Genomic DNA, 16,569 nt, shown 5'->3' on the forward strand with positions numbered 1-16,569 from the left:
AGGAATCTGAGCGGATGTGAAATTACCTGTTAGTACCTGAAAGCGGGCACAGCCCTTACCCTAAAATGAATGTACACTTACTTCCAAAGGACTCGTTTCCAGAGTGTGGTGGAAGGAACAACAGAGACAGCTACATGCCCACACGCTCGCCCATCTGCCGTTCCAACCGCACATCTCTCCCCTCTGTTTCCTGCAAGTGATTCATCTATTCTTTTTTTCCTTCTTTAAAAATAACTGTGTAGGTATTTAAGGAGGGGAAAGTCATTAAGAAAAGTGGAACCTGGAGTTCTTAGGATGAGGTAGAGCAGATTAAACAGTCTGGAATTTCACAAAGCAAACAGTGTGGGTGTGGGCTCTGGGCTCCTCTCTCCTGCTGGTGCCTCCTTTCATAACAGGCTCTCACCATCCATCATGAACAGGTCAACAAAAATGGCTGCATGTAAACTATGAGCACGTGAGTTGCTAAAGACCAGAAGAGGAGAGAACAGCGGAAGTCAGGAGAAGGATTCTGGATTTCCCAACTGAAGATGCTGTTCATCTTACCCACCGTCATACACGGCTTCTGTCTCTAACTTTACACCGATGAATGGCATCTGTGTGACTTTTTCTAATAAGCAGACCAAAAAGCTGCCACCACAGTCACACGTTAAAGGAGACCCTGACCAATCACCAGAGAAGGTGACTACGACCATGTCCCCGACGTCAAAGGGTTTTAGTGACAACATACCGCATATTGATGAACACGTCCAAAAGGAGGGGCTTTGTAGATAGTTATTAAATTGCATCACTTGGAGGCAGATGGGCCTTGGTGCAAATCCTGGCTCTGCGACCAGCTTCTGGGACATTAGGCAAGTTGCTAAATCTCTGGGACTCTCAGGTGCCTCACCTGTGTTTTGGGGGATAGGGACACCTCCCTCAAGGGGTTGGCGTGAGGACCGAGGAGGATGATATAGGTAAAGTACTTCCTGGGGTCCTCAGAAGAAGGTAGATACACAGATATCAGATGATTAGGGAAATGTCTTATCATTTCACATCATCTTCTGTCACACCTACACCTTGAAGGTAGCAAGGTCAAGAACTCAAAGGGACCAAATCTAGCCTATTCCAGTACAACCTCACCCATCAGGAGAGGAGGGGCAGGCATCATGGGGGACCCAGCAATAGAATTGCATGGGACATCCTCTTCTTGTTAACGCAAGACACGGGGAGGGGAGAAAGAGGGAGGTAGAGAGACAAGGAGAGCCTGATGACATCTTCTCCTCCCAACCCCCACGGTCACTACATCCCCTGTGGCAAGTGAAAGGCCTGAGAAGTGAGTGATCCCTTTGCTGAGTAAAATAAACATTTCCCAGATCAGACTGACTTCTTAAAGACTCTAGCATGATGCTTCCATTTTTCTCATCCATAAAATGGGTGTCATAATAGCACTTACATCTTGAGTTGTTGTGAAGATGAAATAAGATAATCTATGTGATGGACTGAGCGCAGGAGCCCAGGACAGTCAGCAGTACATAAATGTTAGCGACTGTTACCATTTTGTGTCCCTTGTCAATATATGGAGTTGTTAACAATTACTTTATTCATTAACTTGTTTATTGATTGATCAATTTTCATTTAATAAACACTTGCTCACTCCAGTTAGTGAACTGAATCGTTCAGTGACTCATTCATTTATTTATCATCAAATATGTATTCAGATCTTAGGTTATGCTGATGCTATGCTAGGCTCAGGAGATGCCAAAGCTCATTTGGCAAGAAGTTCGAAGGCTAGTTGGGGAGAGAGACGTGTAAAGAGAAACAGGATGAGACGAGGTGCAGTAAGTGTCAGGAGTCAGGAAGGGCTTCACAGAGGAGATGCTTTCTGAACTGGATCCTGAAGGATGAGCAGCCCGAGGAGTCTGGGCTTGGGAATTTCAGGTAACAAAAACAGCTTGCAGAAAGGGATGAAGTTGTGGAAAAAACAAACAAACAAACAAAAAACAAACAAACAGGGCTGGGAGCCACGAGGACTTTGGTGTGGGTGGTGCTTGGCCATCTGCCTGGCGTCTTTCCCTGAATCCAGGCTCAACCCTGGGCTGAGGCCACGGAGGCCCACCTGCAGCTCAGCCCTACCCCAGGGGTTGAGCCCAAACCTGCTCTTAGAGGAAATGTAAGTAGCTCACCTAATCAGTATCTAATCAGCTGGGCTCCGGCTTCTGTTCTGAGCTCCTGCTGCATTTCCAGCTGTGGCTGCTTGGTCCACGCATGGCTGTTGCCTGCCAGATTCCTCCTCTTTGCCCTCTCAGGTAGAACACAGACTGATGACCTCTTGCTGAAAATCTCTGATGACAACCATGTGGCTGAACGGCCCCATCACTGCCTAAACAGGAATTCCCACCTATAACCTGTTTCAACCACCTGGGAGAACCGCCCCTAGAATCCTCACGTAAACAAACCTGGATTGGCTCACCACTGATTGAATTCCTAAACGCCATTCTGACGATTGCTAATGAAAAATGCACTACCTTGATATCGAAGGTAGCGCCAAACATATGCTTTGGGGGATACAGGTTATGCAATATGCTTTCGTAAATTCCCCACAAGCATTTGGACTTAGAGAAGGTGTCCAATAAAAGCTCTCAGAATATATGAGCCTTGATGTTGTAGGCCCAGGCCTGTCTGTCCTGATTGGCCTTTGATGGAGTGTGTCATTTTCCTTAACATTGCTCAGATTAGGACACTAGTTATATGCTAGCAGCAGCAACTTTTAAAAAAACAAACTTGGGAATAAAGTCACGAGAAGAAACAAGGACCATTTGGAAACTTGAGAACCCATACGTTCTCTATGTGATTTTTTTTTCTTTCAGGAAGGATTTCAAAGTTTCAACCTGTTTTAATGCTACCCCATCTGGCTGCTTTATTAATGAGAAAAGCAGCATCTTCTAATGCTCTCATGTGAGGCAGTACTTTCCAGAAACTTACAGAAAGAATTTTTGGATTTGATGTACCATATTTTGTCTTTTTTTCCCCCTTGGGGGGAAAGAAAACCCACAAACAACTGGAACGCATTTTAGAGAGGGTATGTGCATAGAAATATTCAGTGAGTCATGCCTTGTGTTGTAGGTCTATTCCGGTGCGTGGGGTTTCCAGAACAATTACATAAGTGTTAGCATAGCCAGGAACTTTTGACATTTGTGGCAGCTTAATGGAGTTCTTTTCTTCATTGAAAATATCCTAATTGTTGTTTCCTTAAATTTGAAATGCATAAAACGAGTGAAGCAGTATAAATTTGATTTTGAGGCATTTCTATCAAGTGTGCTTTGTTGGCAAAGAAACTGAAGAAAATTTATTTGAAATGAAACACAGGTGATCAAACTGTAACAAATATAATAATCTAATCAATTTTCTAAGCGAAAATTGTGTGGGAGCATCAATTGTGAGATATTTTTGTTTCTTTTTCTTCTATCATCCGTCAAGATTTCCTTCACAGTCTGAGAGTCTGTAGCACATTGTTTACTTGGACAGCCTTAAAGAGGGGAGTTATTCAATAGCATGGTTTTGAAAATGCTGAGGTTCCAAAAGCCACTAGAACACACAAATATCTTGCTTTTATTTTTCAGAAGAGTACCCAGTAAATAATGTGATATTCCAAGTGCCACTAACATGCTCACCAAAAAAATTTTTTTAAAGATACTCACATTCCAAGATGCTCATCTTCCAAAAAGAGAAACTAGAGAAAGACCCAACTAGAGCCCTTGTCAATTCATCTTTTCCATCTCAAAAGTGAGCCCCCAAAATCCAGGGTTGAAGGGCTTTCCAGGGAGGGTGGAGCCCTTGGTTCCTGTAGATGTTTGTTCAGTGTCTTGCACAACTTTCCTAACTGGCTTATTTTCCTGCAGATAAGAGGTTGTAGTTATGGGTGTTCCTGTATCTATTGGTTCAAAAGATTCGTGCAAAGGACAGGCGGGCAGAGCGGGCGCTGACTCACAGAGGTTGCTGCTTGCTTGTGCCCTGTGGGCTCCTTTTGAGGGGAGAGGGCACAGTCCACGTCTGCACACCCAGCACTGCTGGATTCTTTCCACATGACCACAGCTGCTTGAACACCTTTCCTCTGTAGCAGAGCCGATAGCACAGGACACCTTGGGAATCCCTACAGAGAAGGAGGGGTGAGGTTGTGTGAACTGCATGGGCTGTGGTCACATAGGTGAGGATGTAAATGGGATCACAAATGGAGTAAATATCCCTGTGACACCCAGTCGTCATCAGAGTGTGCTTGGTGTCACTGGAGTATGACGTGCTGTCCAGGACTATTTCCAAGACTCTACCATACGTGTACCCCGGGGGGCTTAGGAGACAAGGCGAAAGGAGGAATTTGGTGTCCCTGCCAAGTTTCCTAAATAATGGAGATGACTTTTGGGGAGAAGGTGATGTGTTCATCCCAGGGCTAGGAGGGTGGAGGGGGAAGAAGGCAGCCTTCGCATGTAAGAAAATGCTGCCAGAACCAAGGCCATGTCAGAACATACCCTCAGACCAACAGGAAAGAGATGAGTGGAGCTGCCCTACGTGATTGCACTGGAAAACTCTTCATCTGACTCTTCATGTTCCTGGCTTTCTGCATCCGGTAGTCACCAAGTCCAACTAGCTCTATCTCTTGATTCTGGAATCCATCTTTCCTTCTTTCGCTCTCCAGTCACTGAGTTCAGTCTCTCACCATCTCTCACCTGGATTGCTACAATAGTCTCCTAACTGATGCCCCTGCTTTCAGTCTTGCCCCAGACAACCCATATCTCACCAAGGAGATCTTGTCTTTTTGTTGTTTAACAATGGGACTTTATTGGGAAGATTTCTGTCAGCTCTCTAGGGGGACCAGAAGATGCCTAAATTGATAGAAATTGGCAGGGAGTGGAGGGGATAGGTCTAGGAACCATTCAACAGTGTTGTCAGTGCCCTGTCCCAGAATGAATGATCTTCTGTCATTTCTGGGGATTTTTTTTCTATCTTTCTATCCTCTTTTCAAGACTTTGATTCTAAGAAGTTAACAGTGTTCCAGCTTGGGTTAGGTAGCTGTTTGTTGGTGAGTAGAGGGTTGAGGGCACCTAGATTTAATAGTCTCATCAGGTTTTCCAGTGGGGGAGATGTAATCCTTCAAAAGAAATTCAAATTGGAGTGAATAACGAGCGGTCAAAAGTCAGCTTGCGCCCATGATATGTTGATCATAGAAGGGGCATCTAAGGACAGTGAAAATATATATTATTCCACTGTACTCTGAAAATATATATTATTCCACTCTGACAGCTTGTTAACTTATCTCTCTTCCTCAATACACAGTGAAGTCCTTGAAGGAAGAACCATGTTGTATTCATCTTTGTATTCCTGCCCTCTCATAGACACTCATAGGTACATACAGTACATATTCATTGTATGAAAATAATCAATGTCCATGTAAATGAAAGCATTGTTTTGTCTAGTCTGTAAGATTCCACAATGACTTTATGGTCCCCCAGCCTTCAGTGATCCTTCTCCCTGACCTAAACTGCCCAGCACTGAACTCAGTAGTACTCAGTCCACTCACTCACCCTCCGGGTGCTCCCAGAGGGAAAGAAAGAGAACCGAGACTATATATCAGATACAAGATTCTTTCTGCTTCCATTCATCCATCTCTTCTAGCATCATTTTGGTCTTAGGAACTCATAACATGCATTTGTTCCTGGAATGTGTAGTAGTTCTTGATGAGCTGATAGCTAACTACCTTATTTGACGTAACACAGTGGACGAAATGTGCTTTGAAATCAGACAGATGTAGGTTCCAATATGAACTTACCAATGACCCTGGATACTTTTTGACCCTGGACCCTTTGTGACCCTGGATACTTTTTTTAACCTCTCTGGATCTTGGGTTACACATATGTTCACTGAAGATACTACAAGTGTAGATGATGCTTGTCATAATGCCTGTCACATGACAGGTGTCTGGTACACATCAGCTCCATTCTGGGTTGGTGACTTGCAGCGACAGAGGCATGGGGGAAGCTTGTAGTGCTAGAGGTGGTCATTTGAACCGAAAGGAAAAAGAGAGAAAAGCAGAATGAACATACTGATTTGCTCTAACATGAATCAAAGTCAATGATTAACTTTTTGCTGAACTATATAAAACATACCAAAGTTTAAAAAGATGTAACAAATAGGTTTAAGAGAGACCCAAGTCCTTATATTTTCTGAAACCACAACAGAATTAGATATTCCCCAAACGAAAACCTGCACAGGCATAACATTGGAAGAGATTTCTTCTCCAGTGTGTCTTGTTTTGCTCCACTGCAGGATGCACTGGGATGAAATCCTGGGTGCATTATAGGTTTTCTTGTTGTATCACCTAAGAGGTCACTTGCATGGAAACCCTAGAGCAGAATACCTCAAGGATTGGAGAGTCAAATGAGCAAGCTGCCTTGGGGTTACCAGGGGTGAGGATGGCTGGATCTGCCCAATAGCTTCCCCACTTCTTTGGCACCCTCAATTTATTGTTATTGTCTGTCTCATCAATAAAAGAATATTTTCAATTAATTACACATGTAATAATTGATTGACGTAATAAAAATTTTTTAGAGAAGTCAGTTCTAGCAAAAGGAATTTAAAAACACCTTTGTTTTCTCTTCACACCTGTATCTTTGTATCTTTGTTTTCTCTTCACACCTAAAAAAAAAAATCACAGATAGCAGATTCGATGGTACTGCCGTAGACATATATTGAGTTTCTCTCAAATTAAATAAAAAATGGGTTGACCTGAGGAGAACTGAAACCAACAGCTCAGAAGGAGGGCATGATACCCACTCCTCCTCTCTCCAGTCTCATTCCTTTTACCCATTTTTTCTCCTTCTCCAAAATTCTAAGCTGCTCACACATCCCAGACTGTTCCTGAGGGAAGGAGTATATGCTGTCCTGGTGTGGGGGGATGCCTGGCGTGCTAACACGTGGTTTGGAGGAGACGGAAGATATGAGCTAGAACTGGAGGATGGTGAGTTAAAAATAGTATAACCCACACCACGCCCCTCCCTTTAGAACTGCACATTCTTCCCCTGCCATAGGGCAGCCACGTGCCACAATAGCCTGAGGAGAGAGCCTTGATTTTTCTTCGGAGAACCACTTATCCCCCGTAGCAGAAATGGTTTTCCATCATGGTGCCTTCCCCTCTCCTGGCCAAAGGGAGGTCACATACATGACTGAAACTAGGTCTACCAGATGTTCTTGACCTGGAATTTCGGTGCAGAGAGAAGTGACACAAAAACTGAGACTGGTTCTAAGTCACTTACTCTGGTAGCAATGGCCAGAGGGAATTATGTTATTCTTTTAACCTGAATTCCTAGAGTTTCTCTTGTGATTTTATAAAGTGGATTCTCAGCTTCTCCTTCTGCTCTGTGAGCTCCTCTGTATCCTTCCAATAAATTCGTTTGTTTGCTTAAGATACCCAGACTCTGCCTCTGTTATTTCCATCACAGAATCCAGACTAAAATAGCTTCCCAGATGCCACAGACTTCAATATGCAATGCAAAAGGTCAAAATTTGGGAGGTGGGGAGAGTTGCTTGGGGTCAAACATTTACTAAGGCACCAAACTCAAGTTTTCTCAAGCCATTCGAATCCCAAACATTGGCTTTACATCATCCCTCGCAAGCCTGGGAAGGAAAAGGAGCCCTTGAACTAATTTTCCTGGAGTTAATTTGGTTGAAATCACCAGATTCTCTAGTTCTGTCAGTGCAATTCTAATAAGCCCCACAGATTCTAGGAAAAGGTCAGTGATGCTGGCTGGTCTAGGTGGGTAAGTTTAAATCAGTTTTGTACGAAGCAGAGCCAAAGTTGCACAGTAATTATATAACAGATTATGATGGAAAAGCAGCCACTTCAGTGAGGTCAATAGGCATTTGAAAAATCACTGCGTGGGAACCTTTTCAAACCACAACCCTCCATTAGGAGCCTACATTTCCCAGAAGATCCTCATTCCTTCATTTAGGCAGCAATTTTAAAGTCAGCAGGAACCACTGTTTCTGCACGACAGCAACTGAAAAAGAGACAGGCTGTATTTTACTTTCCTATAAGCAGTATCTCCTGGTCATAGCATTTGGTATCCCTAAGATGTCACATTCTTTTGAAGTTATTTTCAGCTTTGGTTTGAAAAGTATCCTAAATCAGCAATGACCAGCCTTCTCCCCATGGAGTTTAGGGAGCAAAAGGGAGCCAGGGAAAGGGGTGCAGAGAAGATGAATTTCCTGAAACCTTGACCAGAGCCCTCTTCAACCTGCTGAAACTTCTCCTCCTCCTCCTCCCCTTCCTCTCCTCCTCTTCCTTTTCCTTCCCCTCCTCTCCTTCCTCTCTTCTCCTCCCTCCTCTCCTTCCTCCTCTCCTTCCTCTTCTCCTTCTTCTTCTTCTCTTTCCTCTTCTCCTTCTTCTCTTTCTTCTCCTCCTTCTCCCTCTCCCCCTCCTTCTCCCTCTCCCCCTCCCTCCTCCTCCTCCCCTTGTTCATGTTTGCTACATATGCCACTCCAGCAACCTAATGAGAAAGAATCTCTGAGTATTCTTTCATTCAACAAGCATCTGTCAAGGATCTATTCCATATATATACAGAATATATTCTCTATATATCCTACCCCAGGCACTGGTAAACTAGGCAGACAAGGTGTTTGCCTTCAAGGAGCTTCTGTTCCAATGGAGGGAGACAGAAGCAAACATGATGATTTCAGATCTGCTTGGCTCATAGGTAGCCCTTGGGTCTAACCAATAGGAGAAGGGGATTCGAACGTCCTCACCTCCTAGCTAGAAATGGTTGTTTGCGTAAAGTAGCAATTAGTTCACCAAGCACTTCAGACAAGGAAAATCGAAACAGGAAATCATTGACCAGCTAGCTTAAGTGGACCAACCAGGCCTTCCCTTTCCTGGTAAGCACCACAGTCCTCATTCCTCCCCTTCCACCTATCTCATCACCTATAACTTTGTCATCTACCACAAAGTGCCCTGCTGCTGTGGGTTTGATTGGGATTAGCCATAATATTTTGATTAGGACACAGAACATTCCCCTGACGCACACACACTCCTAGAAAGTACATACCTCTATAATCTGCTACTATCATTTGTCAAAAATTATTATTTTTAAACCTTATTCTTCCTGGCTCAGAAATCATTCAGGAAAAGAACCACATTTCCAGTGGGGCATTTGCCTTCCTTGTAGACATGGTCACTGGAAACCATCCAGAGAGGACCCCACACACCTAATTATTGTTTTGCATCAAAAACACTAGAAGCAGGAATACTGATGTAATATTAATAACAGCACCTCTGAATTTATAAAGTAAGAGTCTCGATCTTCCATGACCTATTTACCTGATCCATCCCCATAAAAGTTGATCAATTTATAGGGGTTTGGGATTAACATATACACAGTACTACATATAAAATAGATAACCATCAACAAGGACCTACTGTATAGCAACTATATTCAATATTTTGTAATAACCTATAAGGGAAAAGATTTTGAAAAAAGAATATATTTATATATTTATATATATATATATCTGAATCACTTTACTGTATACCTGAAACTAGCACAATTCGTAAATCAACTCTACTTCAATTTAAAAGAAGAAAGAAAAAAAGTGGATCAATTTAGTGAAAAGGATGAAAACCACATACAAATAAACCATTTATTGTAATAATACGGGCTCTATGAATGAAAGTTAACATTTCTCCAACACCTGTAATAGGTCAGGCCCTATGCTAAGTGTTTCATGTAATTATCTCACTTAATCTTTACCCCAACCTTTTCAGGTAGGTGCTATTACTACAGCCATTTTACAGATGAGGAAATTGAGGCTCCAAAAGGTTAACTGTCTTGCCCAACAATATGTAACTACTTAGGGATGAAGCCAGCACTTAAAACCACGACTGTTTGACTGCGGAACCCTCTTTCCTAATCACTGTTTTAAAAAGGGGCACAGATTATTAGGGCTAGACCTTAGTCTAGGCACGAGGGAGCAGAGGCCCCGGATGACGAAGGATCTGCTTAAAGTCACACACCAACAGAATGAGACTTGCTTCTACATTGCGTCTCCCAACTGGAGAAAAGCTAGAATGAGTCTTTTGGTATTTGCCTATAAATTTACAGAGGAATATCTTTTGAGAGTTGGAGCTGAGACTATCTATGCCACATAAAGTGGAATCTTGACAAACTTATACTCACAAACCCAATTATGAGACTATCTATTCAGTTGTAAGAAACACTTCTAAACCTTTGGAAACTAGCCATATTCCAAGTAGGAGTCTCCACTTCCACCTGGATCTGTTCTGATAAGAGCAAATCTGGAGAATGATAATCTGTTTCATAATAATATACTTATCTCAAGCTTTCAGGTGAGTCATTATTGAAAAACTCATAAGCAGAAAGTTAACTGTTGTAATAAGCTGATGGTGATGGTACATGTTTTTATTACTTTTGTTGTTTTGGTTGTTTTTCTTTTCTTCTTTTCAAGAGCTCAATAAACCACACTGAATGTTAACAATCCATTAGCTCTAAAGGGAACATTTTTCCCTCCCAGAAAATTCATTTTACCTCCCGAATCTGAACCTGTAAACACAAAAGCTTTTTTGTCCTATGAAAAGGCTTAGCATTAGTTGTTTCCACAAGATTAGCCCCACTGATCTGAAGCACCTGTGCCTCTAGAAAATGTAGGACATTATCAATTTTTACCATTTGTCCAGGAAGCTATGCTTGGACTAATGTTATTTATCCAGCTGGCTATACTGACCAGGACAGCAAAGATCAAAGCAGTTGGGGATTGGTGTGATATCGAAGATCTGCCCTGGTAATCAAGCCTGGAGCATATGGACTTGATTACAAAACTCCTTCTTATATATCCTTTTATGACCCTGATAAGTGGAAGGCTGTGCTGTCTGTAATGGCCATAACCCACTTCCAGGATTCCTAGGACCAATTTTTAGGTTGTTCTGTAGTTCTGCTTAGTTTTCTGCATGGTGAGCACACAGAAAGCATGAGATCAAAACCCCAAAATGCAATTTGCAGCAATGAGACACTGGAGATTGTTAAGAGAACAAATTAAAAGGGGTGTGGGAGGAGGCCTGTGGAACTGTGTGTGCCCCACACACCCCCAGGATGGGCCTGCTTCCACCCTCACCAGGGAAGAAGGCTGGATGCAATTGCATCCACATTCCTGTCCCCTCCTCCTGCCCTCACCCTAATGGCAGGAAGGCAGTGGAAAGCAAGGAAAAGACATTCATCAGGGGAAACAGCCTTGGGTGTCCAGTGAAAGCACTAGGGCTGGGGACAGGAGGACCCAAACAGGAAGAGGAAAAATACAAGACAGTCTGGCAAGAAAGGAAAAATTGAAAGAGCCAAAAAAAATAACAGTAATAAAAATGGTGGGATTATATGAAATCATGGGTGTGAAACTTCTGAAAATTGTAAAGCACTATAGAATTTCAAGAACCTTTCATTCAATTTAAAAAAAATGTGGAAAAAAGTTTTAAATAAAAAAACTGTTTTAATGAAATAAACAAAAAACAACAAAACAAAACCAAAAAAAGCTACAGGCTGTCTTGATTGACCTGAGAAGCAAGACACTGAAGGAAGCAATTGAAACTAGAAAGATGCAAAAGTGGCAGACAGAGCTGGGAGCTCCCGCCACCTTCCCCAGGCAGGGCCAGGTCGCAGAGTGGGGGAAGCCGTTCCAGCCAGGCACCTCCCAGCCTGACAAACGACTGCTCTCTGAATGACCCCAGCCTTGCCCAGCTGCTTGGAAAGGAGCTCGCAGGAAGGTAGGAGGGAAGGGATTGCAGAGAACCTGCTAGCATGCCTCTTCCCTTTCTGAGTTTGAAAGCTGCTCAGAGAACTTTAAAGGCTGACAGCTAAATTTAATCAGAGTTAAATCATTGAAATGAAGATCATGTTCTTATGCAACACATGTGAAAGGTGGTTCTGCCAGCACTTTCCCTACAAGGTAATGGTACAGACTCCTAGGAGCAGCCCGGCAGTTTGGAAATGTTATGAATTCAGGGGAGGCAGGAAATGTGAAAATCTGGTTCACTGCTAATATTGTCTTCCAGGGACTTGGGGCCTGTGGGTTCAACAGGCAGCGTTCCACAGCTGGTGTTCTGTGATGACAGTGCTTGCTCGCTGGCAGTTCTGTGAACTTCTTCATACGTGGCATCTTAAGTACATTCTATATTTAAGACAGCCATTTTTTCCCCTCAGGAACTCCAAATGTTTTCTGCAAAAGGAACTTGCATAAATGTTACAACCCGGGACTTGGACTGAATGAAACATTAGTTTGTTTCCAGAGACTTTGACAATCTGCTTTTGTGCCAGTTCTGTCCTTTGAGAAAATGGACAGGTCTGGCTCTGGTTCAGACTAACTTGCCACATGATGTATTTTCTTTAAAAATAAATGTTAAATCAACAGTGATTTAACATTTGATAAACATAATCTTGATATGGTGTGATGAGAAGGGCACTTTACCACTGAGGTTGTCCTCCCCAAAACCCATCACCCCTGTCTAACCATAAGAAAAACATCAGATAAAGCCAAATTGAAACACATTCTATACATAACTTGATCCATACTCCTCAAACTGTCGAGGTCATCACAAACAAGGAAAGTCTGAGAAAGTGTCACAGTTTAGAGGAGCCAGAAGAGACGTGACAACTGGATGGGAACAGAAAAGGACATTAGGTAAAAACTAGGGAAATCTGAATAAAGTACCATCTTTAGTCAACAATATCATATTATTTTTCGTTCCTTAATTGTGACAAATATTCCGTGTTGATGTAAGCTGTTAACAATAGGGGAAACTGGGTGTGAGATATATGGGAACTCTCTGTACTATCTTCACAACTTTTTTATAAATCTAAAACGATTCTAAAATTAAATGTTTACTAAAAACATACATGTTAAAGTTAGTTTGGCTTGTGGTTCTGCAAAACCAAACATTTAAGTCCACACAAGTTTCCTCTTCTGGTTGGTTTAAATTCCTGTCCCCAGTGTCTCATTATTACTGATAATTTACCAAGAGGAAAACTGAAACATAAAGACAGGAGTGAACCCAACGTAAGGGACAATGTAGTAAAGGGAAAATTGTTCTAGAACTCATCTACTTGCTTCATCACTCAGGTACCTGACCTATGGGCCTTGCCCAACTGTATCCTGCCAGGAGGCTGTGTAATAAAGGAGTTTTAGGTGTTACCTTTTTAAGGGTCTATGTATATTTTGATGGGATATTTTGGAGACGAAAATCAAGTCCTCAGGAATGATTTTTTAATGGTGGAATTTCCATGAAAAGATACAGCTGGTTAGGGATAGAGATTGGCTCCATGGGTCCTCAAGCCCTTTCTATTCGTGGGCCCAGGCCCTGCTCAAATGACACAGGGTCAGCGAGTCAGTATTAGGGCTGTGGCCATAGATCCTGATGCCTAAGGCCTTGACTTCCCGGAGTCCATCCGGGATAACGTGACTTCTCATTTCAGGTATGTGTGACACAGTGTGGGAGGGAGTCCTGGAGTCCATGACAGCAGGGGGAATCAGCCTTGCAGAGGTGACCTGTACCTTGCTTTTTGGTCTTTAATAACCTGAACGTTGTTACAGGCTATCTAACCAAACCCGGCAGCTGCTATGACGACAACATGGCAGACTTTGGACTCATAAAACCCTGAGTTCAAGTCCTCACTTCTAGGTTTGCCACTTCCTGGCTGTGTGGTCCAGGTCAAGCTACTTAATCTCGCTGATTTTTAGGTTTTCCATCAGGAACAAGGCTGAAGGATTGGCTTGGGGATTAACTACATTGGCTGTGTGAATGCCCCTTGCCCAAAGTCTGGAATAGAGTAGGCACTGAACAAATATTCTTTCCCCTCCCCTTTTCCTTCCTTTCTCACGGAGCCGGGACCGTGGGGACAGACACAGTCTGGGTAGCTCAGCCCTTTCACAAATGGTTCTCCCTGTTCTCACGAGATTAACATTTCTAATAGGATCAGGAATTCTGCTGATTCATTGATCATTAATCCTGAGGTGTGCAATTAATCTCTTCTGATTTGTACAGAACCAAGCAAATTGAGAGCATACATTTATTTATTATTATTTTGTTGTTATTCAGTGGAAAGGTCTAATTTTATCCCACCAGAAATCGTCTGAGCAGCTCTCTTGCTGGACAATGAAGGTTAATTGAACCCAGGAGCTATACAAAGTGGCCACTAAAAAGGATTGTTTAAAGCAAGATAGGAACCGTCTGCTAACAGGACACCTTGCTGCGAAAGATGCCAGTATATCTTTGATAGAATTGTGGGAACAAATAAATAACAAAGCACCTGAGAAGGCTTAGGGTGGTAGGGAAAAGGATGCAAAAAAATCTAACTAATTAATTAATTAAAATAAAAGGCAAGTGGCCAGGCAGGGTGAACAAGAAGAGAACCCTTAATACAGAGACAATCTGAAGTTTAGAAAGGCTGGAGAAGTTTCCGATCTGAAAGCCTAATAGGAGACTAAGAAGGAAAGCTTTCCCAACACGCAGGCCATTTATATTTCTGATAGCAGCGCTTTCACAGTTAATATGTTTCACAGTTAATGTGTTTCTGTTATGCTAAGTGTATCAAGTGTGTCTGTTATACTAGGCCTTGCTTATGTTTAACTACTCCCATACAGTTGGGATATAGTTTGTTTCCAGATTTTGTTATTAGAAAAAATACTGTATCAAAGTAGCGTGGCTGTAATATTTCTTTAAGATTCTAAAAAAGGTATGATTTTGTTACTTCAAGTTATTTCTACTTATAAAGCAGACATTTATTGAGCGCCCAATCTGTGCAGTGTGCTGGGATACCAAAATGAGTAAGGTACAGGCCCTGTACTCGGGAGGTTCCAGTGGAAGCAGAATTTAGTGGAGACAGATGCTTATATAATGTATTTTAGTTCACCCTGAGAAGTACCATAATAAAAGTAAGTGCCAAGTTCTAAGATCTAATGTATGAAAGTCATTTGCACTGTACCTAGCCTAGTAAGTGCTCGGTACCAAATGACAATGATGATGATGATTACAGCCCTACCATTTCTGATAGAAATGCTGCTTCCCATGATTCACATTTATAGAAAAATACATAAAATCAGTGATAACCCACATACACCTAAGCTATGCCAGCAAATAGCAAAGATTATCAAGTTCTTTCTATTTGCTAAAACAAAGTTCCTCATGGAACAAAAACTTCTTTCATGGAGATGTTCTAATGGCACGATGTCATCCTAGTTCAAATGCTGTCAGATGGAATGACTTTGGTCTCTCTCAACATGACATGGATCAGATAGAGCTATCTTCAGATAAGAGATAGGTTAATTTAGTTGTACTTATCTTTCTCTAAAAAATGTGTAATATATAAATATATATATATATATATATCGTGTAATACTTTTATGGATTAAGGCAGATAAGGGAGCTCTAAAGTCTTCCATAGGTAGGATTTGTTTGCATGTGATTCCAGATTCCCGTCACTGCCTTCAGCATCCAGGGCTACAGGCCTGAACAATGGTTAATGTTTAAAAAGGTACAGCATGTTCCGGTTAACAGCCCTGCTCCTCTCCTCTTCCTGATGGTGCTGCTGTGATTGCAGGACTCAAGTAAGGCTTTTCATTAAATTGAAAACACATGAGAAATGATGCGCAAATCATGTTAAATGTGAGATTAAAGAACTTGCTTGAAGATAAAGAACGTGCAGCCTTAAAAAAAGAAAAAACTTGAATGAGCTTGGATATTTATGGGGATAGATTTACAGTAGTATGTAGAAATAATCCACAGCTACCACTGAAATATGCACAAGGATTTCAGATAGGAAATGAAGGAAATGCTGCATTAAACTGAAAGCCCAGCGGGATTTAAATAAGCCAAAGAGAGATTCTGTGGTGAGCATTTGATCAGGGCACTGCTGGCATTGGCTCACCCTCTCGACTACAGTAGTGGAAAGAATGATATGGTCTGCCCATCAAATCCAGAGTACAAAGTGCTTTCCACAGTCCTCCAGCTATTCTCTTTCCTCTTTTATTAATCCCGTTCTCATGAATCCCCTGTACAATGTTTTCTGAGAGTCACACAGTGTAGCTACTGACATTTCCCATAAATGATATGCCCAGTCTTCTTCCTACCAATCCAATTAGTTCCACTTCCTTCAAACGTTACTCATCGCTCCTCTGAGAAGCTCTCCCTGGCTTCACGTAGTCCTTCATCATCATTGCAAACCCTAGGCAGTTATTTACGGGTTGATTTGCTCTCTATTGCTGTGTATTCACTTGCACTGGGTTCACTCACTGATGAGTGAATCCTAGTCGCTGCCCTCAAGGAGGTCACAGGCCACTTGGAAAAACAGTCTAATAAAATGTGATCAGAGTGACGGCTGAGATAGGCATGTGGAAGCACACACGCACTCATCTTCTGGGGTGTCAGAGGCTTCCTGGAGAAGCTGAGGCCAGAGTTGAATCTTCTGGGACGAGTACAAGTCGAGCAGGTAAAGGAAGGTGGGGAAGGGACAGATGGGGTGTGCGGTAGTTGGTGGAAGCCAGGAACAG

General features: G+C 42.3%; 1 protein-coding gene and 1 long non-coding RNA gene across 9 annotated transcripts in view; one reads left to right on the top strand and one right to left on the bottom strand.

Annotated features, from left to right (window-relative positions):
- LOC309609847 (uncharacterized protein) overlaps positions 1-16,569 on the top strand; it is a 54,802-nt gene that overhangs the window by 17,622 nt on the left and 20,611 nt on the right. For 4 of the 8 annotated variants that reach the window (XR_014233612.1, XR_014233614.1, XR_014233615.1 and 1 more), the window contains one exon: positions 420-1,637. The exons of 2 other annotated variants lie outside the window; for them this stretch is intronic. Coding sequence is in view for 2 of the 6 variants with exons in the window: in XM_082351860.1 (XP_082207986.1) it covers positions 420-466 (47 nt within the window). In the remaining 4 variants the exon portion in view is untranslated. Of the gene's footprint in view, positions 1-89; positions 185-419; positions 1,638-13,496; positions 13,565-16,569 lie in introns of those variants that run through there. 2 more of the 8 variants (XR_014233610.1, XM_082351858.1) reach the window with 2 other exon arrangements.
- Positions 85-16,569, bottom strand: part of LOC309609855 — a 37,168-nt gene continuing 20,683 nt past the window's right edge. The window contains exons 2-3 of the long non-coding RNA XR_014233625.1: positions 418-6,018; positions 85-190 (exon numbers count right to left, since the gene is read on the bottom strand). This is a non-coding gene — a long non-coding RNA (uncharacterized lncRNA). The remainder of the gene's footprint in view (positions 191-417; positions 6,019-16,569) is intronic.

Source organism: Balaenoptera borealis (assembly GCF_965194805.1).
Source record: "Balaenoptera borealis genome assembly, chromosome: 13".
In the NCBI taxonomy this organism is placed as follows: Eukaryota; Metazoa; Chordata; class Mammalia; order Artiodactyla; family Balaenopteridae; genus Balaenoptera; species Balaenoptera borealis.